Raw genomic sequence first — 23,123 nt, 5'->3', positions numbered from 1 at the left:
GTCTGCAGCTGTGAAGTCAGTGATAGTGATCGAGCTGACAGTGCCATGGGAGGAAGGGCTGGAAGCTGCTTATGAGAGAAAGAAGGCAAAGTATGCAGACTTGGTTGCAGAGTGCAGAGAAAGTGGATGGAGAGTGAGGCTGTACCCGGTGGAGATGGGAGCCAGAGGTTTTATGGGCAGATCAATATCATGCCTGCTCAAGGACCTGAGATTACGGGGAACCACACTGAGCAGATCCACCAAAGAGCTCTCTGAGGAAGCGGAGAAAGCAAGCCATTGGCTCTGGCTGAAACAACGTGATAAGGCTTGGGGAGTAACATCTAATTAGGTTTTGCTGCAGGGGGTGTCAGGGAGACGTCCCTGTTCACTGCCCCGCCACCAGGAGATGTTCTGGGTTAAGGGGTGAAACGTCAATGAGCGGTGGTCCCCAGCTGAAGACCCTGCAGCAAAACCACATGGTATGCGGTCAGGTTTAGGCCTGCCTCAGGGAAAAGGACGCCCCTGCCATGCATAGTCCACTATAGGCACTGTAGGAGGTGCGACAGGCCTCAAGGTCCAGCAGAAAGACCACCTCACTGTAATTAATTATTAAGAGGTTTCTTAATCAACATTCAGTATTTTAGTTTTTAAATTTGGTTTTAAGTTTAAAAAAGGTCTTTACCAGTTAGACTAAATAACAGTATGCTATATAAATACATTAAAATAAAATAATGTTGATGCAATAAAACAAAGATGCAAAGTGTTTCATTTAAAAATTAAAATAAAATTTATTTATTAATTAAACAAATAGGGAAATGTTTCACATCTATATTTTTTTCTTGAGCCAACGAAATTGAATAACTATTGTCTCAAATTAAAAAAAATTATAGATGTGAATCATTACCCTAAAATGTTTTAATTGGATGAATAAAACACTTTTTTTTCAATGTGCTAGAGCAGGTGATTTTTTTTTAATTAAATTAAGTCAATGTAATTTTAAGGTAAAATAAAAATAATCATCCTATACAGAACTGATGATTACTTCTGTCATGTATGTCGTCTATGCAAGTTCTACTTTACAAAAAAAAAAAAACATTTCAGTTTTATCACAGTTTAGTCCTTTTCATTTCTCATCCAACACGCAAGAAGTTGAGCTGAACATCGCTTCACTGTCTCCGCTTGTGCAGGGACAGAACACTCGCAGCTTCAGTGCGCGCAGGAAAGGGACTCATATTTTGTGCGCCAGTACAACAGCGGCTGTTCGCTTCATATTTGTGCCTCAGACATGTAGCTCTGCACTTCCAGTGCTGATCAGCTGCCCGTGTCCTGCGCACAGATTTAGAAATACTTCCACACAAATGACATAGCGAACCATTGGCCGGAAAAAGACCAAAAACCGGCCGATCGCGTATTTTAAGCAAAAACCGGCCGGTTCCGATTTATGGCCGGTCGACCAGTGCATCCCTAAAATAAAGGTGACTTGACTTTACTTAAAATTAGAGGATTTTTGAGCATGTAATTTCAGCACTGCGGTTAGAATATATTCTAACTTAATCACCTCTGATTGGCTACTGCATTACAGCTGAGTCTGTGACTGGCTACACTGCGAAACCTTTTTAACACACAATATTATAATTGGAAACTATGCCTAGTAGGGCTGTGTATCACCAGCAAAGTCACGATACGATACATATCACGATACAGAGGCCACGATATGATATGTATCACGATACAGGACTGATCTTTTTTTTTCTTTCACAAACTCCATTACAATGCAATAACTTTCCAAAATATCAGTTATGTGAAATTATGAAGTCTATTAACGCCTGTTAACACAGGTCAGAGACACTGAAGACAGACGCACAGAGAAACATACTGTAGCAGGCAGATCACTCACTGTTTATGATACACAAACTATTGGAAGAAAATCCTCAAAATTGATTTGAGGGGTTTATATGAATGTGTTTCTGAGGGGAGCTGACTGTCTTCTGAAAAGTTTACATGGTATAATTTCACAAAGAACATTCTGATTTAGGTTAAATAAAGATTTCAGTCTTTATTTATTTTTTTTTTTAAGGAAACAAATCAAATAAAAAACTAATTCTACAGTTTCTAATATTCTGTATGTTGCTCAAAAACAAAATATATTGTCTCCAGTGTGAAAAAAATATATATTTTTACCCAGTCTTTAAAAAAAATGAAAAAATAAAAATCATAAAATTTCAGAGCTGTAACAACAATACTTCAATATTTCTTCAAAAGCAGATTGTGGATAACATTTCGGTCACACACTTCAGGTATTCAGCCAAACACAATGCACTGAATAGTATGGCAAGAGCACACCTAGCTTTTTTTTTTTTTTGAATGATAAGCCATGTATAAAAGTTTCAGAAAGGCGGAGCATAGAGAGCAACAATAATGTACATTATGTGGAAAATAAAGGGTTTTTTAAAACCTTAAACCGCATACACATTACATTACACCAAATATAAAAAATGATGTTCTTTTTAGCAGCATCATATCACAAACAAAGGACTCATTAACAGCTATCACTAAACTAAACAAAAAACACAGCTGTGGATCATTCAGGTAACAAAGTATTAAGAATCAAGGGGATGTAAACTTTTAAACAGGCTAATTTTTTATAAATTGAACTAATATTTTATTGAATGAGCACTGTGCATTGTCGGAAGTGATTGCATTGTATTTTATGTATAATCATTTTCAGACTTAAATTTTCAATGTTTTTAAATTTCTTGTTTTATTTCTGTGATTTCTTTTAATGATTATTTTACCTTCTTTCATGGTGTAGCAAATCAGTTCAAAAGGGAAATGTATATAAATAATTACAATTAGTTATTATTAATTACAATTATTTATATCAGTTACCAGTAGTCAAGTCAAGTCTGCTTTATTGTCAATTCTTCCACATGTACAGTACACACACACAGAGAATCGAAATTACGTTACTCTCAGACCCCCGGTGCATACAGATAACACTAACATTAGAGCCTAAAAATCTAGATCAAATATAAATATAAAATATAAGATAAAGCTATTGAAAGTGAGGAGTCACGTGCCGATTTGGGAGGGGTCTGAGCCGGTCAGCTATGATGGTAGGACACGCTTTCGGTTGCCAGGGGCAACGTCTTCAGAACTTCACAGAGGCGCGACTAAACATTCCAGAGCTCTTTCATTTTAGTACATTTATTATGTCGGTGGAACAGAGACGGATATACGAATACGAGAAAGAAATGAAGAAAGTAAAGCAATTCAGAAAGATAAGTCGAAAGAAAGGGGACCTTACAGGAACAAGCTCACACCAAGCGCAAAACAGCGGTGTTTGGAGAAGCTCTCAGGCATCCAAAATATCGACCCATATGAGCTCCCTGCAGCGGCACAGAGACCTGGACCATTTACCTCCATGCACACATATGGACATTGTGAATTATCTTGTTTACGATGGAAGCATATGGGTAGCATTATTCAATTTGGAATGTAATATTCAAAATGACAATGCATTTCTGTATTTACATTTACATTTTCCAATACATTTGTGCAACGTTTGGTGCAAAATGAAAAAAGAACTATTTGCACTGTTTTTATCAGTGGGACAATATTTATACAATACAGTATACAACCTAGAAATAATTTAACGGGGTCTCTTGCAAGTCGCAGCAGCACGAATTATGTGCCCAGCTACATCTGATTCAAATATTATGCTAATTAACAGTGAGTGTAGTTTCAGACATTACAGTGCTTCACTCGCTCTGACTCTTATTCTGTCTGAAAGAATGAAAAGACCGAGCTGAAGCTGGAGCGATTCGACCAATCAGATGAAAGCAGCATTTCAGCTCCGCCCACATGTGCGAATGAAATATTGAAGCCATAAACCGAAATGATCAAAACGTACACGGGCTAACTGTCTTGTCCATGTTCTCTGACTTGAATCCTCTTCTTGAGATTTGAGTCTCTGACCTTCTGCAAGCCCCGCCTTGTTCACGCAGTGATTGACATGGGGGGGAGGGGGACGGAGACGTGATCGGCTTGGAATGCATTTTCAATGCGCACATTGAATTTTGCTACATTCATTGCGGGACACTGAATGAAAATGCAATCGTAAGTGTCTTGACTGTGAGTGTTAATGCATTTAAGAAAAATAGCATTTAAATTATCATTTTGCCACAGTTTTTTTTGTAACATGTTAGACATATCTTATCATTTCTGTAATACATTTTCATTTTGCATTTTACATATTAAAACTGGTGTATGACATGGCAAATGAAAATTATGTAATTTCATTTTCATTTTGCACCAAACGTTGCACAAATGTATTGGAAAATGTAAATGTAAATACAGAAAAGCATTGTCATTTTACATATTGCATTGTCATTTTGAATATTACATCCCAAATTGAATAATGCTACCCATATGCTTCCATAGTTTACGATGTAAGTCACCTTGCATTCACGCTGTTAATGGCTTTAATCTAACCAGAACATTTACATCTTGCGATCACACATTTAACTACCCTAGCTAACCCAGAACTGGTTTGTCCACTTTGCAGCCCCCAACACAAAAACCTGGTACAGTATGTGTCATTGGGCTAAAATCTAATTATAACTAAACATACACAGCTTTAGCCTCCATCAAAACATGTTGGAAACATTTGTGTTCACTGAACATCTCATTACAACCTAGTGTTTACGAAAGATTCACGGTTAATTAAGTGACTTTGTCATTTTGGTCAAGAAGTGTCTGCTAAATGCAATGTAATTACAACACACTAAAACGCATGTGAAGAAACTTACTTTGGCCAGTACAACGCTGTTTTCACCACCTGGAGGCTTAGATGGACCCAGCCACAGCAGAAAGCCTCGTAACTTTCCAAAGACTTGTGGCTTTTAAACTCCTGAATTGTGTAGTAACTTACACCGTAAACAAGATAATTCACAATGTCCATATGTGTGCATGGAGGTAAATGGTCCAGGTCTCTGTTCCGCTGCAGGGAGCTCATATGGGTTGATATTTTGGATGCCTGAGAGCTTCTCCAAATACCTCTGTTTTGCGCTTGGTATAACCTAAAAAAACTGTATTCCATTGTTCCTATGTTTTCCATATCATATGTATCGTGTGAGGTACTGGAGCAGTTTTTAACGCAGCAGTAACTTCCAGGCATGGTATGGTTCCACGTGGGTATGGTTTTTTTTAATCCGGGGGCACGATTTGTTTAAAAGAGGGAACAATTTGAGAATTCGTGAGTACGATTTATAAACTGAGGGGACGGATTGCTTCTCTCTCTCTCTCCTACAGGTGAATTATCGGGCTCCATAAGTAAATAATAGCGAATAAAAATCAGAAAAAGAGGAGTTTCACTCACCATACAACTCTCGCGCAGCTCCGCTCATTTACTCGCGCATGCGCACACCGAGTGATTCCCACGAGCGCTGTTGCAGAGTGACGTCAGCGCGCAGGCGCGTCGCACCCGTGGGGAACACCCACACTTTTCCCGGTGAGAGGGTTCAACACCCGCACGTTTTCTGCAGTTTTCCCGCAGTTTTGCACAAACGCCTAACGCCTTACTACAGTCGCTCCTCCGTTTCTCAGGCCGCTCTGTGTCTGCGCTCGCTGCGGCTGCCTCCTCCCCCTCCCCCTCCCTCTCAAACATGATTGGCTGTTCTGCCTTAAGTCCCGCCTCTCTTGGAGTGTTATCGGTCGGCTCGTGCTGAGGAGGCGGGAACTTACGGTTATGGTTATTTACATCTCCCTTTTCCAGGTACTTTGAATGAGTGTTTATGCTTTCGAGGTTTTTAAATAAGCTTGATATGTGTCTGGGAAGATGTTCTGTTATCGTTTTGTTGACATGTCGAGTGTTTTCGGTATTATATTTCGTTTTTTAGACTGTTATTATTGGGATATTGTTCAGCAGCTAGCTAAATTCGGTTATGTAACGTTATGTGGCACGCAATGTATAACATAACTGTGATGAAGAAGGCAAGGAATTGACGAGGAGGGGGGACAAACTGCCATTGTTAAGCAGTGTATTGACAGCGCGTCTCGATCAAACCCCGCCCCCTCCATCTGATCTAACGGGGCGCGAGACTCACTAAATAATTACATTACACTCACTATATTTGTTCACAAAGATGAGTTTTGACTCTGTATGTAGTTTTGTAACTACTGTCACGCTGATGTAAGTTCAAATGTTAATTACATTATCTTTTCTAAATTGGTTTCTAATTGTTTCATTATTTGGGGAAGTCGTGGCCTAATGGTTAGAGAGTCGGACGGAAAGGTTGTGAGTTCGAGCAGGAATTGTGGGTGGGGGGAGTGCATGTACAGTTCTCTCTCCACCTTCAATACCACGACTTAGGTGCCCTTGAGCAAGGCACTGAACCCCCAACTGCTCCCCGGGCGCCGCAGCATAAATGGCTGCCCACTGCTCTGTGTGTGTGTGTGTGTGTGTGTGTGTGTGTGTTCACTGCTGTGTGTGTGTGCACTTCGGATGGGTTAAATGCAGAGCACAAATTCTGAGTATGGGTCACCATACTTGGCTGAATGTCACTTTCACTTTCATTATGTAGTTGGCATGATGCAATTTTAGCTGACTAATAATAAACTGTTATATTTGATATACAGATATAGATTAATGTGTATTTCTGCAAATCTGTGTCCAGGGCCGCTCATACTGCAGCACCAATGGATGAAGCAGACTAACACTTGTATAGTTCTCTTAGTTTAACATTGAAATGTCGAGTTTTTTTCTGCATGCTGTGGTTTAAAACTAAAATGTGTTCTATAATACAAGAATTTTCAATGTTGCTTTACACATTGTTAAATTAACTGATGTGATAATATTTTTGTCTTCACCTGTTTGAGGCAAATAAACGCTACTGAACATACTTTTAAGAATGTTTACATGATGCAAAAATAAACCATTTTATATATTGTGCTGGATTTATTTGCTGCGAAAGATAGACCTATGCTATACTTTTTTTTTTTGAGGAATCTCTGCATAAAGGATTTTCCATTTATGATACAGAAGAAAATGTTCATCTACAGAATTGTCCGTTTTATTGTTGAAGGAAGTGTACATAAATTTAAAAGTAAATGCCCTGGTAATTTTCTGCCAGTACATTATCAGCTTTGTTTGTCTTACAAAAGCCTTTTTTTCATCTATAAATATTCTCACTGCATTTTTCTTGTTATCTACAGAACTAGTTAAGTGTTCAATTAACTATATTAATGTCATGGATGTAGATCTGTTACTAAATACATAATGACAATCAAATTACAATTCATGCTTCTCCATAAACTTTCCAGTCTATTAACAATTTTTCCAATACTTACATTTTTACTCCTCCTGAATCTTGTTAATAATAAGGTCATCAGACACCAGTTATGAAGGTAACATGAAAATAGTGGGCTAATAAAGAGTTAGCTTCACCTACACAATTAATGCATTAAACTTTTGCTGATAATCCCAATCTGCCTTTAGCACCACGGACAGCTCCAAAAACACAACAGCGTTACTTCCTCGAAGGACAAGGGGACTGGATCTTCAGGCCGTTACTGTAGAAAGACATTTAGAGAATGTAGATGGACACAGAGAAGTTAAGGGTAGAAAGGAGGAGCTTGAGCTAGAGGAACGGAAACTTGCCTTAGAAATCCAGCTTGTTAGAGCGAAGGGCCAGAGAAAGAGTTTTTGAACATCTGAATAATCCTATGAGAAATGTTCTGTTTTAAATCCCTAATTAAATCCTAAATACATATATATATATATATATATATATATATATACAAAATCTGCATCAGCAAATCTAATTTGATTTCATAACACACACAATTTAATCAATACCTACATATTTTTTCTTGCCAGTATTCATTTTGTATAGCTTTATTTTATTCACTCTTGTGAAAGAAGAAAAAAATTGGAACAAGTGAAATGTAAAATAAAATAACCTGCACATTTATCTAAAGCAGATACATTTAATGTTTTCTTTTTATACAATATATTAGTCCTACATTATCTTTTAGAGGCTGATGATATCCACTGGTCCTAAATCCTCCACAGTAAGAGGCACTCTCTTGTCTGGTTTCTCTCCAGTGTGGATCATCTCATGTTGTTTTAAACACTTTGCTGTAGTAAAAGTCTTCCCACACTCAAAGCACATGTAATCTCTCACACCAGTATGTATTTTCTCATGTTCTTTCAAATTTAATAATAAACTCTCAGGTGCTGCTTCAGGTCTGAAGCTCTCAAAAATGTTTTCACGCATTGATCACAAGTGAATATGGAGCTACTATTATGACAAAATGATTTGAATTTAAAATTCAATGTCAAAAATTCAAACTCAAAAATTCAGATCTTACAGAAAGTAGGTCACAGGTCATCCACAGGGAAGAGTAGATGATCTCAGAAAAGTCGAACAGAGCATTTTGGCCAATTGGGGACTGCGGAAGTTTTCCAGCGCGAACGTGGTGGTGGTTCAAGAGGTTGCCACTCTCTGACTCTGATCATGAATCGCCCGGTGTTGTGTAATATTCGGTTCCTGTGAAAAACTGTTCCCGTTGGTGGAGTTAACATGAACATTCATTAGTTCCCTAATCAGTGCACGCTCCTCAAATCGCTACTTGGATTATTTTGGAAAGGTAAAGAAGTGTCTATCTTAAGCACTGAAGCATTGTAAATTTGTGTAATATTAATCGTCTGTAAGCTGATTTGATTGATTGATTGCAGGCTGAATAGTATGATAAGCTAAGTTAGGCTACTGGTGACTATTACTGCAATGTATTCATGACAATGCTTGAAACAAATATATCTGCCGCCTAATAAATATAGCTATAGGCTAGCTGTCCTGTGTCGTTTATAAAAAGTTTAGTTTGTATGTAGCCAGTGTTTCTGTTACCCAAATAAGTCACACACATAGGCTACTGAAAACTATTTTCTTGCAGTGAAAATGTTAATATTCTAATCAATCTAATTTGTAATTGGTTATATAAAACGGTGCATAAACCTTAAAGTAGTGTTCTGATGCAGTCTTCTTGGACATAGGTCAGCAACTACTCCTAGAATATTATTTTTACATTTGGATAAGAAATCATGTGTCTCATCATCACCAATGTTATAATATGGCTTTGATTTGCTTTTGTGATGTTTCCACATATATTAATGCTCATGTAAAGTCACTGTCGGTTTCAGACTGGATGAGAGAGCTGAAGTCACTGGTCAGTAGCTGATCATTGTATGAACTGGACATACATGGAGGCTGTTCTCATCCAGAGACAATAAATATCTCAGACACTCACCTCATTTTGCATTGCTTCATTCCATGCTTACTTTCACACCACTTTCCTTGTCTTTACTATTTGAGTTATATTCATAAAGCAATTACTTCTGTACGTGTCATATTAACATTAAATAGTGTTATATTTATGTGATCTACAATATCGTTTTTTGAGTATAATTTTAAACAGTAAACATACTTAAAGATAACATGTTATTTGTTAACCTGCATGCCATGTTACTATTAATACACATCAGAGAACTGTCAACATTAAAGAGTGTTGTTAAATTATTGAAATATTAACTTTAATATATCTCAGAGGATATTAATTTCGGTAAGCGACAGGAGAACAGAGTTTGGCTGACAAAGAAACATTTGGGTTTCATTGTATGTAATAGTTGTAAAATGTGAAAAACTATTTTGATTAAGATTTTCAAATGTTAAACATTATTTACACAATGGATCACTCTTCACTATTCATAAACATGACATGATGAGGTTGTTGTTCAGTGCCTATGGTCAAAGAACAGACACAATGTATGCTTAGACATACAGATACAATGTATGCATATGATATTCATTATTATTATATTTTATTATTAGTAGTTCTTTCTCAGATTGTCTAAACCGTTAAGCTCTGTATTTGACTGTTAACTCAATGCAATAAAGAAAAATGTGTCCATTTTAAAAAGACTGTTCATTTAAATATAAAAATTAACTCACATGTTGTTTCAATGTTGCATGACTTTAAAATCTTAGTAATAGGATAAAATATGTGACCGAAGTAAATGTGCATTTATAATAATAAATACACTGATGGGGCTGTGAAGGCTGGTAAAAACTGGTTATTAAAAAAAAAGAAGATTAAAGAAAGCATGACACAGGATGCTCACATCGATTTTATTAAGACACAGATACATTTGTAGTGGTTTGTTTCAGGCATTGTATACAAATTGTACTAGTCTCTCTCCAATGACAAATAGGTAGTCTAATCAAAGCAAACTATTATAAAAAAAGCCTCACAAACAAAATATATAAAAAGCGAAATACACCAAAGAGTCAAAACTATATTAGTTAAGATAGGTTAAATTAGCTTATTGATTGTTTTTCTGTGTGCCTGTAATCAATCAAGCAAAACATGAAAGACAATTTATCATATTACACAAACTATCCATTGTTTTGGCACTGTTGCAGTTAATGCTAATTAACGCTTAACATTGACACTTTGTTACCTGATCAAAATAATCCATTAAATCAAATAGAGATTTGACGAGCGTGCACTGATATTTTCAGTTCCATTCGTTTGCACGTTGTTTCAAGGACACACTCACAATAAGGGAACTAATGAATATTCATGTTAACTCCACCAACGGGAACAGTTTTTCACAGGAACCGAATATTACACAACACCGGGCGATTCATGATCAGAGTCAGAGAGTGGCAACCTCTTGAACCACCACCACGTTCGCGCTGGAAAACTTCCGCAGTCCCCAATTGGCCAAAATGCTCTGTTCGACTTTTCTGAGATCATCTACTCTTCCCTGTGGATGACCTGTGACCTACTTTCTGTAAGATCTGAATTTTTGACATTGAATTTTAGAAAACTGAATTTGAAGTTCCAAATTTCTTCATCTTGAAAACATGAATCTGAATTTGTTTTAAATGAATATTTGCAGTATAAGAATTCAGAACAAAAAAACTAGCTGTTTGAAAATACAGGTCTATAAAAATCAGCCATAAAACATTTCAGTTTGTTAATTTTCAAATCTTCAATATTCGTTTAAAAAAAAATCAAATTCAGAAATATTTAAACTACCACTTAAAATTCAATTTTGTTGGATTACACTTGCAAATAATTCAAGTTTACACAATTCAATTTCAAATCATTTTGTCATAATAATAGCTCCACAAGTGAACGGCTTCTCTCCAGTGTGAATTCTCATATGTGATGTAAGGTATCTTTTTATTGTGAAACTCTTCCCGCATTGATCACATGTGTATGGTTTCTCTTCCGTGTGGATGTTCATGTGATCCTTAAGGTTTGATGATCGTGAGAAACTCTTTCCACATTGAGTGCAGGTGAAAGATTTATTGGTTCTTTTTTTCTTTAAATCATTCGTTTGGGTTTTTCTCCACTTCTGACATGATTTTTCTTCTCAGATTCACTCAATTCTTCTTTTTCCTCATTGTCTTTAATCAACTCTGAAACAAAAGTAAAAACAGTACATTTGTCAGTGTGATGGATCTGTATGGAATGATATTGCGGACTTTATTCAAAAGGCATTGCAAATTGTATTTGCAATTGCGTTTTCAATTTGTGGACGCATAAAATGTGACATAATCCAAACGCAAATGCAAATCGCGCATTACCGCTTTCATTTTCGATTAAGTGAACGCACAGTGTCTGCCAAATTTAAAATGGAAATGCAAAGTCCGTTTGCAATTGTGTTTCCCATATCTTACGAGCTATGAGCCTGTCATATTTAAATAGCAATATTAATTACCACATTTGCCTTTTCACTCTTTCTGCACTGTGCATGTAAACTGCCAAAACTCAAATGGAATCGCAATACCTTTTGCATTTGAATTTCCAACGTCTACACGGAAATCTGTCAATCAAGTTACAGGGGTGGGGCCATTTTATTGGGCGTGTTTGCATTGGGAAGTGACGATCGTACTAAAATGTACCATGTTTTTACTAGGGTAAATATGAGTTAACGATAGTGTTTATAATTAAGCCACAGTAGCCACAAATGTACAGTTGTCTGAGACGTTATGAAATGTTCTTTAACATCATGAACAGGGTTCTAAATTAACACCCGCCAACCCGCCAAATGCGGGTTAAAATTAATTTTGGCGGGTGTTAATTTAAACTTACTAGCCAGTTTGGCTGGTGATCCATGGCATGAGGCTCTGTTCTCGGTCATTTATCCCCCTGGCAGCACTTCCTACATTTCCCATGAACACTGTGCTGTAATGCTACGTGATGACGTTTCATATGCCCATTGGCTGCACGCAGTTTGCAGTTAAACCAGCGCGAAAAAACATGGAAACGAATAGAGCGTCCATCAGAAAACACAAGGAAGAAGAACGAATGGAGCCAGAGCAGGGAACATAGACTGAAAGAGGAGGGAGTTAGCTATTAAAGAAAAAAATTAACATTAAACTAAATGCGGCGGTGGTTGGGACAGATTTCTGGGGGCGAAAAGAGGAACGAGGCAGGGGATGAGGATATTACGGAGCCCCGCACGTCACCTGTAGGAGAAAAAACAATCCGTGGCGACGGTTTTGCAATCCGTCCCCTCAGTTTATAAACCGTACTCACGAATTCATAAACCATTCCCTCAGTTTAACAAACCGTGCCCACGAATTTCCAATCCGTGCGCTCAGATTTTGAAAACCGCACCCTCGCTTTTTTAATCTGTACCCACGAATTCATAATCTGCGCGCACACTTTCGCAATCCGTTCCCATGGATTTGTAAACCGTACTCACAGATTCATGCAGCAAGCTCCTACGTGATAACATACAGTTTTAATGAATATTATTATGTGGAATGGGTCTACAGCAAAGTGGCTTAAGTGATTCTCTATCAAGTGTAGTACGAGGTGGAATACAAAGATTTAATAAGAAAGATGTGCATCAAAATCTTGTGATAATCTTATAATAGCACTTGATTATTATTGTACAATAAACCTGCCATTGTGACTAACTCTGGAGTAATTATTTTTCCTCTTTTGTAAGTTGTTTTGGATTAAAGATTCTTATGCATAACCTGTATAATAATATATAATAATGATAAAAATAAAAAGAAAGTTATTTTTATAGTTTTAATTTGTAGGCTAAATAAATGATTAGAAAGCAAGAAAAAATGTTTGTCATAAAATAATTCATGAATTGCTTTATTTCTAAATAACCTTTGACAGTTTTGGAAATGCTTGTGTACAATTCTTTCTTAACATGAAGACTTATTTTTGTGATTTTATTATACTAAGCTCCACCCACCCCACCCCACCTGCCGGAGTTAGATGCATGCGTCACTGTTAATGTTATTATTAAATAATTAGGCCAAAAATAACATTGCATTCAGTTAGAGAGAAAAGGAATGAAAACATAACCGGCATATTATTAGTTTTTTATTGCTTTTTACCCTTATTTTCTTCTTTTAAGCGTTTATTTTTTTGGCCATAAAAAACAGGCAGCTGTGTCTTATCCTATGGGTGAGTAATGTAAAATAAACGCTAACGCTAAGACTATTTTGTGAATGCTGATCGTGGTCTTGTTGGATAGGTACTATGAAAAATAATGTTTAATAAACAGAAATGAATCTGCCGGTGGAGGCGGAGCCACAAATGCGTGCCAGTTTACAAATCCGTGGGAACGGATTGCGAAAGCGTGCGCACGGAAAATGAATTTGTGAGTACGGATTCAAAAACCGAGGGTACGGTTTACAAAATCTGAGCGCACGGATTGGGAATCCGTGGGCACGATTTGTTAAACTGAGGGAACAGTTTATGAATTCGTGAGTACGGTTTATAAACTGAGGGGACGGATTGCAAAACCGTCGCCACGGATTGATTTTTTTTTCTCCTACAGGTGACGTGCGGGGCTCTGTATTACGGACAGAGAAACAAAGAAAAGAAAATGTCATGACAAATGGCTGACGGGTCATGAATGGCTTGTGTTTGATCACAAGAATGTCGTAATGCTTTGTCAGGATTGCCTCATGTAAATTACGCGAAAGAAAAAACAAAACAAGCAATTTCGTGGTGGGAACTAATAGTTTTAAATTTGAGTCAGTGTATATTTTGTTGTATGCATTGTACTTTATATGTGTTTTTCATGCCAACAATGTTAATAAAATGATTAAATGCATTCAGTGGCACTCATAATTTGTTATTTTTACCGAAAAAAAAATGGCTAGTGGAAATTCTGATTGGCTGGTAACTTTAGAAAGTTACCAGCCACATTGGCTGGTGATCAAAAAAGTTAATTTAGAACCCTGATCATGAACCATAAAATGTTGTTGTTCTGCTATTGTTTATTTTCATAATAGGTAAACACAGGCCACAAGTTAACACGGTCACATTTCCTTGGTTCAGCAGCTGCACGATGTACAGCCGAGAGTCCTGTCTTGAATCTAGAGATCTAGTGCTGCCAGTGTAGCTTGGTAGCTCCGTGGTTAGTGACTGTCATCTCTCATGGCATACCGTCTTTTAGCGCGTGTTCGAAACCCGGGCCAACACAGACGTTCTTTTTTGTTTTTGTTTATCCTACTAACTTCAGCCGCCAAACGGGCGATCATACAGTGAGGAAAATTGCAGTAGTCAAGGCGAGCTGGCATGTTATCAAGTACGCTGCTGTTTGCAGAATTACCGGACCTGCGTCCTCGCAGACATCACACTCCCGAGTCGAATGCACAAAGTTTGAACTACTGAGGATGCAAGTCCGAAATCAGCGGCTGAAGTTAGTAGGATAAACAAAAAAATAAAGAACGTCTGTGTCGGCTGGGTTTCGAACACGCGCTAAAAGACAGTATATCGTGAGGGATGATAGTCACTAACCACTGAGCTACCAAGCTACAGTGTATAAGCACCAGATCTCTAGATTCAAGACAGGACTTTCGGCTGTACATCGTGCAGCTGCTGAACCAAGGAAATGTGACCGTGTTAACTTGTGGCCTGTGTTTACCTATTATGAAAATAAACAATAGCAGAACAATGACTACATTTTATGGTTCATGATGTTAAAGAACATTTCATAACGTCTCAGACAACTGTACATTTGTGGCTACTGTGGCTTAATTATAAACACTATCGTTAACTCATATTTACCCTAGTAAAAACATGGTACATTTTAGTACGATCGTCACTTCCCAATGCAAACACGCCCAATAAAACGGCCCCACCCCTGTAACTTGATTGACAGATTTCCGTGTAGACGTTGGAAATTCAAATGCAAAAGGTATTGCGATTCCATTTGAGTTTTGGCAGTTTACATGCACAGTGCAGAGAGAGTGAAAAGGCAAATGTGGTAATTAATATTGCTATTTAAATATGACAGGCTCATAGCTCGTAAGATATGGGAAACACAATTGCAAACGGATTTTGCATTTCCATTTTAAATTTGGCAGACACTGTGCGTTCACTTAATCGAAAATGAAAACGGTAATGCGCGATTTGCATTTGCGTTTGGATTATGTCACATTTTATGCGTCCACAAATTGAAAACGCAATTGCAAATACAATTTGCAATGCCTTTTGAATAAAGTCTGCAATATCATTCCATAGATCTGCCGTAAGAATTAGCAAATCACAACAACAACAAAAAGTCCATAGCCACAAACTGCAGCAAAGCAGTCTTCAATTGTGACAGTCTGTATTGAATCTTGTTGAAACAAGAAAAAAAGTGATCAAGCCTCATCAGAGGTACAAAAACAATAACAGTTTAAAAAGGTCAAGTCATGTTCCATTTAGGTACAATCACTGGGAACAGAAAGCATTCCAAAGGGCATAATCATGCTAGAGCCTCTCAACCTGACCGAGGACCATAAAACTTCACCACCTTTCCAGGATACATCACATAAGACTTACTAGACAAGACATACACTGAATTTATAAGAGGTGGCCGGCGCCACTAAAACTAAAAAGCATAAACAAAACCATAGAAATTCTTAAAATAACAGAGCCATTCCTTGAAACTGTGGAATTGTGTCCCTCTGGCCTTTTTAAGTGTATTTTATCTATTGGGTCACCGAAATCTTTGATATATATATATATATATATATATATATATATATATATATATATATATAAACAAAACTAGAGGTATTTTGTATTGCTTGGCGGGAAAGTAACCTATCCTACAGAAAAGCATTAAAAACTGCTAGATCCGATTACTTTTCTTCTCTTTTAGAAGAAAACAAACATAACCCCAGGTATTTACTCAATACAGTGGATAAATTAACAAAAAATTATTTCCCAACATCACAGCAGTAATGACTTTATGAACTACTTTTCTTCTAATATCGATACTATTTGAGATAAAATTGCAACCATTCAGCCGTCAGCTACAGTATCACATCAGATAGTGCACTATAGACCCCCTGAGGAACAGTTCCACTCATTCTCTACTATAGGAGAGGAAGAATTGTATAAACTTGTTAAATCATCCAAACCAACAACATGTATGTCAGTGATGCACAGGGTTGATCCAAAATTAGCGGGTGCCTGCGGTCATCCAAAAATATTTTTAATGATATTCAGGTCGCGGTCGGTCGGGTCGTTTGAGATAAAGATGCCAATTAAACCTTTGTAATTTATAAAATACTAGACACAATTTTGAAATACATTGACCTACACATTATTGGCTGAATAACTGGCATGAATATAGTGACCACCTGTCCTGCTTTACGTTGTACTGTACAGCAATTTTACCCTTTGTCACGCCCCACGCGAGCATCTGTCCCGCTTTTTCATTCGACCCTGCCTAATAAATACACGGATATGTCCATCGGTGTACTGTTAACTTATATCCAATAGTTCAGAGGAGAGCAATAAAAGCGTTAGTCAATAGGCTGAATCGTACGTCAATCAAACTGTTGACTGGTGCACGAAGCCTCCTCAACATTCAACAATCACAAATTGGAGAGCGTGCACGCTGTTCGGTCAGGTTAAGCAGCCATGGCCAGTGTGGCCGCGAAAAAGAGAAGATGCACTTTTAATAGCGAATGGACTGCAACATACTCTTGGTTAAACCTGTAGATGGCGAAGCAAAGAGAGCTTTTTGCATTTTATGCAAAAGCAGTTTTTCTGTGGGACATAGTGGAGAATACGACGTGAGCGACATGGTGCATGTGAGTACCACAGAAAAAAAGCACATCATCAAGAAACATGCAAATCAGTGCAATCGTTTTTCAATAAACCAAATGACCCACAGGCTGACGAGCATGTATCATGCCGTACATCACACACATTCATATCGTTCAACTGACCGCAGTAACAAGTTAGCCCCAGTCATTTTTCCAGATTCTGAAATAGCTAAAAAAAAAAAAAAAAAACATGTAGAAACTTTGGGTGATATTTTGGGTCAGGTAATGTCTTAATCTTTTAGTCGGTGGGTTTAAAAAGAAATATAGGCGATATATTACAGAAAGCTTGAAATGTCTACTTTTAAACGAAAATATTCAAACCAAAATAAATAGGCTATAATCTGAATATGTAATCCATATGAAATGTGCATTTCTCTCTGGCGTTCACGGTGACTTCTTATGGTCAACTTCATCTTAGCAGCGACACAAAAAATGCCAGTTTATTACCTAAAAATTAAATGTCTCCTTGCTAATTTAGACAAAGTTATAATCATTACGGTTCTTTGTGGCAAGCCTTGTGTGCGGTCATGACACTTATTATCCTGTAGGCTATAGCTTATTTAAGTAATTAAATGAAAGGGGCGACGCATTTACTACTTTTAAAATATGTGGGTAGGTTACAATATTTTCTTTTTCTTTTTTTGCGGTCCGAGTTGCGGTCGGGTTAGTTGAAAACATCGGTCGGGTGCGGGTTGTTTATACATTGCATCACTGATGTATGTTAGACCCTATACCATCTCCTAAAAGAGGTGCTTCCAGAAGTCATAGATCCTCTTCTGACTATTAATTCCTCATTGTCATTAGGATATGTCCCCAAAACCTTCAAACTGGCTGTTATTAAGCCTCTCATCAAAAAACCACAACTTGACCCCAAAGAACTAGTTAATTATAGACCAATCTCAAATCTCATTTTTCTGTCCAAGATATTAGAAAAGGTGGTAGCCTCACAATTATATTCCTTCTTAGAGAAAAATGGTATATGTGAGGATTTCTAGTCAGGATTTAGACCGTATCATAGTACTGAGACTTCTCTCCTTAGAGTTACAAATAACCTGCTCTTATCATCTGATCGTGATTGTATCTCTCTATTTGTTCTAATTGGATCTTAGTGCTGCGTTTGACACAGTTGACCACAACATTCTTTTGCATAGACTTGAACACTTTGTTGGCATTAATGGAAGTGCATTAGCATGGTTTAAATCGTACTTATATGACCGCCATCAATTTGTAGCAGTGAATGAAGAGGTAACATATCAATCACAAGTGCAGTATGGAGTACCTCAAGGCTCAGTACTAGGGCCGTTACTCTTCACGCTCTATATGTTACCCTTGGGAGATATCATCAGGAAACATGGTGTTAGCTTTCACTGTTATGCTGATGATACTCAGCTCTATATTTCTTCACGGCCCGGTGAAACACACCAATTTGAAAAACGAATGGAATGCATAGTCGATATAAAAAAGTGAATGACAAGTAATTTTTCCTGCTAAATTCTGAAAAAACAGAGGTTTTAATTATAGGACCTAAAATCTCTGCAACTCTAAGACTTGATGGCTGCTCTGTCAATTCTTCGTCATCAGTTATGAACCTAGGTGTGCTATTTGATCGCAACCTTTCCTTAGAAAGCCACGTTTATAGCATTTGTAAAACTTTTTTTTTTCCATCTCAAAAATATATCTAAATTACGGCCTATGCTCTCAATGTCAAATGCAGAAATGTTAATCCATGCATTTATGACCTCAAGGTTAGATTATTGTAATGCTTTATTGGGGGGTTGTTCTGCACGCTTAGTAAACAAACTACAGCTAGTCCAAAATGCAGCAGCAAGAGTTCTTACTAGAACCAGGAAGTATGACCATATTAGCCCGGTCCTGTCAACACTGCACTGGCTCCCTATCAAGCATCGTATAGATTTTAAAATATTGCTTATTACTTATAAAGCCCTGAATGATTTAGCACCTCAGTATTTGAATGAGCTCCTTTTACATTATAATCCTCAACGTCCGCTACGTTCTCAAAACTCAGACAATTTTTATAATATCTAGAATATCAAAATCAACTGCGGGCGGCAGATCCTTTTCCTATTTGGCGCCTAAACTCTGGAATAACCTACCAAACATTGTTCGGGAGGCAGACACACTCTTGCAGTTTAAATCTAGATTAAAGACCCATCTCTTTAACCTGGCATACACATAACATACTAATAAGCTTTTATTATCCAAATCTGTTAAAGGATTTTTAGGCTGCATTAATTAGGTAAACCGGAACCGGAAACACTTCCCATAACACCCTATGTACTTGCTACATCATTAGAAGAATGGCATCTACGCTAATATTTGTCTGTTTCTCTCTTGTTCCGAGGTCACCGTGGCCACCAGATCCAGTCTGTGTCCAGATCAGAGGGTCACTGCAGTCACCCGGATCCAGTACGTATCCAGACCAGATGCTGGATCAGCACCTAGAAAGGACCTCTACATCCCTGAAAGACAGCGGAGACCAGGACAACTAGAGCCCCAGATACAGATCCCCTGTAAAGACCTTATCTCAGAGGAGCAACAGGACAAGACCACTGGAAACAGATGATTCTTCTGCACAATCTGACTTTGCTGCAGCCTGGAATTGAACTACTGGTTTCGTCTGGTCAGAGGAGAACTGGCCCCCCAACTGAGCCTGGTTTCTCCCAAGGTTTTTTTCCCCATTCTGTCACCGATGGAGTTTCGGTTCCTTGCCGCTGTCGCCTCTGGGTTGCTTAGTTGGGATCACTTCATCTACAGCGATATCGTTGACTTGATTGCAAATAAATGCACAGACACTATTTAACTGAACAGAGATGACATCACTGAATTCAATGATGAACTGCCTTTAACTATCATTTTTGCATTATTGACAGTTTTCCTAATGAATGTTGTTCAGTTGCTTTGACGCAATTTTGTATTTTTGTATTTTGTTTAAAGCGCTATATAAATAAAGGTGACTTTGACTTTGATGTGGGAGAGGATCGACAGAGTGATGCCCTTGGTCCGGGAAAACCTCAGTCAGGCTCAGCGGACCCAACAACGCCACAACATGGGGCGGCACAACCACGGCAGTTCAGGCCGGGAGACCACGTCCTGGTCCTGGTCCCCAACGCGGCTTGCAAGTTCTTGGCCACCTGGCAAGGGCCGTATACCGTGACAGAGAAGGTGGGACCGGTCACCTACAAGGTGCGTCAGCCCGGGCAAAGACGGGAAAGCCAGTTGTACCATATCAACCTGTTAGAAAAGTGGATTGGAACCCGGACCCAGCTCTCCGCCCTTGTCACCTCCTCTCCCGTGGTTGTGGAGCTCAAACTGTCAGCCTCCCAGAAACTGGAGCTGCAGCACCTGGTCGGTCAGTTCCCCGATGTGTTCTCCCCCCTCCCTGGGCAGACCAACGTGGTACAGCATGACATCCGGACACCACCAGTACTCATCGTGAGGCAGCGGCCCTATTGTGTGCCGGAGACTCGGCGACATGCCATCAAGGAGGAAGTTAAGGAGATGCTGAAGTTAGGGGTGATCGAACCATCCCGGAGCCCCTGGTCCAGCCCCATCGTCCTGGTCCCGAAGCCCGATGGCACCCTCTGGTTCTGTAATGACTACCGTCGCCTAAACGAGATCACGGAAATCAACGGCTATCCAAGAGTCCCAGACGGCTAGCAACGGCTAGCCCAGAGTGGACGAACTCCTCGACCTACTCGGGAGGGCCCAGTATATCTCCACCCTCGACCTGACAAAGGGGTACTGGGAAGTCGGACTCACAGAGAAGGCCAAGCCCAAGACCGTCTTCTCCACCCCAAGTGGCCACTGGCAGTACCGGACCCTCCCGTTCGGCTTGCATGGGGTGCCGGCAACCTTCCAGCACATGATGGACACCCTCCTGCGGCCCCATCAAGCCTACGCAGCCGCCTACCGATGTCGTCGTCCACTCCGAGCGGTGAGAGGACCACCTAGAACGGCTCCAGAGGGTGTTAGGAGAACTGCGGAGGGCTGGACTTACGGCCAACCCCCGGAAGTGCCACCTCGCCCGTACCGAGGCCAAGTATCTGGGGTTCCAGGTGGGACGCGGCCTGATTAAACCCCAGCAGAAGAAGGTAACAGCTATCCTCTCTGCACCACGTCCCAGCTCCAAGACACAGGTACGGGCTTTCCTGGGGTTGACAGGGTATTACCGTTGCTTCATACCTAACTTCTCCTCCTTAGCAGCCCCCCTGACAGACTTGACCAGAAAGGGGCAGCCGGAGAAGCCATCCTGGGGCCCTGTGGAGGAGGAGGCATTCCGTCGGATCAAGACAGCCCTCACGTCGGAACCAGTCCTGCGGGCCCCGGACTTTAACTGTCCCTTTCTGTTGCAAACAGATGCCTCGGACACAGGATTGGGAGCCATCCTCTCCCAGGTACAGGACGGCCAGGAACATCCCGTAATCTACATCAGCCGGAAGCTGACCCCCACGGAACAGCGCTATGCCACGGTAGAGAGGGAGGCATTGGCCGTCAAGTGGGCAGTCCTGGAGCTGAGGTATTATCTATTGGGAAGGAAGTTTACCTTAATTACTGACCATGCCCCTTTGCAGTGGATGGCCCGGGTGAAAGACACCAAAGCCCGGGTAAAGCGGTGGTTCCTATCGCTCCAGGACTTCCACTTCAGCATACAACGCCGACGGACTCTCCAGGATTTGGTCAGCTTTCGCAAGTCTGTCAGGGCACACTCCCCACCCACCCCCAATCTCCCCGTTGTACAAGAGGACCAGGACAACGCTTGGGGAGGGGGGGGGGAGTGTGACGCGTGTCCCGAGGCCTCATCAGCGTCGCCCTGGAAACGCACGAGGAGCACCTGGAAACCTCATCACTGGCCGATCGGTCACGGCTGCTGACAATCAAGCGGCGGCTTATGCACAAGTGAGTGATCACTCCAGAAGACTGGATGCTAATGCTCTTCCCCGTGTTCCCTTGTATAGAAAGCTCGTGACCGATCAGCACCCCCACGCACGGACACACCGCACCTGGGACACCACCACGACCAGCCCACCAGCACTTCCCACTCCTGACCACTGAACTCTCTCACCCAAATAAATCCACCCTCCGGGGCCTTACTTTGTACTCCTTGCTGTCGTGTGATTCTTCACCCCGTGACAATACACATGTTGCCCATTGGTAATATTATTGGAAAATATGGGATTAGTTTCCACTGTTATGCTGATGATACTCTATAGCTATATATCTCAACGAGACCAGATGAAACTTCTGATGATGCTAACCCTGAATCAACAAACAGAACTAACAAATATTGCTACAAGTGTGACTGAATCATATAATAATAATTGCTGTTATAATGTTCATCGTCTGGTTGATTAAGTCTTGTATTCGTTTTTCTGAACAATCCTGTCATATACTCACAAATTGACAGTCACCACTTATAAGCTACTACTAAATGTTGTCGAAATTTAATTTTTCTGTAAAGTTGCTTTGTAATGATTTGTATCGTAAAAAGCACTATACAAATAAACTTGAATTGAATTGACTCCTTTAATAATGTTAAAAAACAAGACATACATTGTATCTATATACAAATTTTGTTTTTGCCACCATTTTTCATTAGCTTAACTCAAAGATCTAAGACTTTTTCTATGTACACAAAAGGCCTATTTTGCTAAAACGTTGTTCACAAATCTGTCTAAATCTGTGTTAGTGAGCACTCCATCCACTTCACAGGTGTGGCATATCAAGCTTCTGATTAGATAGCATGATTATTGCACAGGTGTGTCATAGGCTGGCCACAATAAAAGGCCACTCTAAAGTATGCAGTTTAATCACACAGCACAATGCAACACAAGTTGTAAGTTTTGAGGAAGTGTGCAATTGGCATGCAGACTGCAGGAATGTCCACCACAACTGTTGCCTGTGAATTTTATGTTAATTTCTCTACCATAAGCCATCTCCAAAGGCGTTTCAGAGAATTTGGCTGTACAT

General features: G+C 39.5%; 1 protein-coding gene across 2 annotated transcripts in view; it reads right to left on the bottom strand.

The window, feature by feature from the left end:
• Positions 1–10,147: 10,147 nt before the first annotated feature.
• LOC132158598 (gastrula zinc finger protein XlCGF57.1-like) overlaps positions 10,148–23,123 on the bottom strand; it is a 77,213-nt gene continuing 64,237 nt past the window's right edge. For both annotated transcript variants that reach the window (XM_059568184.1, XM_059568104.1), the window contains one exon: positions 10,148–11,468. In XM_059568184.1, the coding sequence (XP_059424167.1) occupies positions 11,374–11,468 (95 nt within the window). In that variant the 3' untranslated portion in view covers positions 10,148–11,373. The remainder of the gene's footprint in view (positions 11,469–23,123) is intronic.

This window comes from Carassius carassius, chromosome 1 (assembly GCF_963082965.1).
Source record: "Carassius carassius chromosome 1, fCarCar2.1, whole genome shotgun sequence".
In the NCBI taxonomy this organism is placed as follows: Eukaryota; Metazoa; Chordata; class Actinopteri; order Cypriniformes; family Cyprinidae; genus Carassius; species Carassius carassius.
Note: the sequence above shows the minus strand (reverse complement) of the source record. Positions and strands in the feature narration are given on the sequence as shown.